Source organism: Sinocyclocheilus anshuiensis, unplaced genomic scaffold (assembly GCF_001515605.1).
Source record: "Sinocyclocheilus anshuiensis isolate Anshui unplaced genomic scaffold, SAMN03320099.WGS_v1.1 scaffold1102, whole genome shotgun sequence".
NCBI lineage: Eukaryota > Metazoa > Chordata > Actinopteri > Cypriniformes > Cyprinidae > Sinocyclocheilus > Sinocyclocheilus anshuiensis.
Genome location: NW_015539924.1, coordinates 1,005,900 through 1,007,320, shown reverse-complemented (window position 1 = coordinate 1,007,320; position 1,421 = coordinate 1,005,900). Strand labels below are relative to the sequence as shown.

General features: G+C 35.5%; 1 protein-coding gene across 2 annotated transcripts in view; it reads right to left on the bottom strand.

Moving 5' to 3' along the window:
* wt1a (WT1 transcription factor a) overlaps positions 1 to 1,421 on the bottom strand; it is a 20,427-nt gene that overhangs the window by 16,007 nt on the left and 2,999 nt on the right. For both annotated transcript variants that reach the window (XM_016483724.1, XM_016483725.1), the window contains exon 2: positions 1,259 to 1,381. In XM_016483724.1, coding sequence (XP_016339210.1) covers positions 1,259 to 1,381 — 123 coding nt within the window. The remainder of the gene's footprint in view (positions 1 to 1,258; positions 1,382 to 1,421) is intronic.

Sequence of the window (1,421 nt, the reverse complement as noted above, 5' to 3'; positions counted from 1 at the left end):
GTGTATTATTTAATGGTCTTTTGGGGTTTTATATGTATCTTATTGTCATGGTTTTAAATGTATCTGAATATTAATATAAACATATAAATATTGTAAAAATAATTATAAAATGTTAAAAATAGATATTTTTGTTAACTTTTCTGTTTTATTTATTACTCTGTCTTTTTGGATGTAATATTTTTCCTATTTTCTTGTCATGGTGTTAAATTTACTTTAGTATTAATATAAATATTATACTATATACATTTATATATATATATATATACATATATAGATTTATATATATATATATATATATATATATAATATGTTGTCAAAGTTTTGTTCTAAGTTGTGCAGAACTTTGTTTTAAATAAATTAATTATTTTAAATAAACATGACTTGATTTAGTACCTATGCAAAAGGTAAAGAAGAAAATGTTTTGAAGATAACAAATATCAAATAACAAATTATCCTTAATAACAAGAAATGTTCTAATATTTCACCTCTATCACTCTTTGGTTAACCACATTGTGTGATTGTGTTTTAATACATTTTGTTTTTAATAATTCTCCGCAGAGTTTAATTAACGGGAATTAACATTTGTGCACTCTGTTTGTCTTGAGTCCCTGATGGAAAATATCCATGCCTGGATGCTCAGAGTATCATAACGTTGCTGTTCCAGCGAAACGCATGATCGAGCATGTGTGGCGTAGTCCGTCTTACAAAGAGAATATGAGCGTGAGGGAGGGTTATGGAGACGCAGCCGAGTACACTTAGCAGTTATGAAAACAACAGGCTGACTATCTTTGAAGCCATAAAGCACGCAGACCTCTCGCTCTCCGTTTCAAAGTGCAAATGAGGAATCGCTGCTTTGGCTCATCCGGCCCCCGTATTGTGAATGCGTCCCATGGTATTTCTAAACATTCCAAAAGGCATCTCGCATTGCCACAAGCGCGGAGACCTCAGGGAGAATTTACTGCGGCACAGTGAACACCAAATCGTCCGGTTAGCTGTTTGCTGATGTTTAACATTATGACATGCGTAAGAGCAGAGGACTATGGGGAGAAAAAAAGTGTAGGCTGATTTACTGTTCAGCAATGGAACGTTTTGTGCAACGTGCCCCCTGAAAGACACTACAGAGATCGCTCTGTAAGTGCAAAGAGCAAGGGCCAGATCTCAAACACGCAGAAAGTGTTTGCAGATTAGAATCTCCTCCAATATGTGCGTTTGTACAAACACTATAAAATGTAATTTAGTGCATGGTGTGTGTGTTTACCCATGTTGCTTTGCTGCGTGATGGGGTCCTCAAGTTTGAAGGAGTGGTTGGGAAACTGCGAGGTGTGGTGGGAAGGTGTGTGTCCGTAGTTTGTGGCTCCATCAAAAGAAACAGGGCCGTAACCTGTGACAGATATGAAGTCAGAAATATTGCAAATATATAA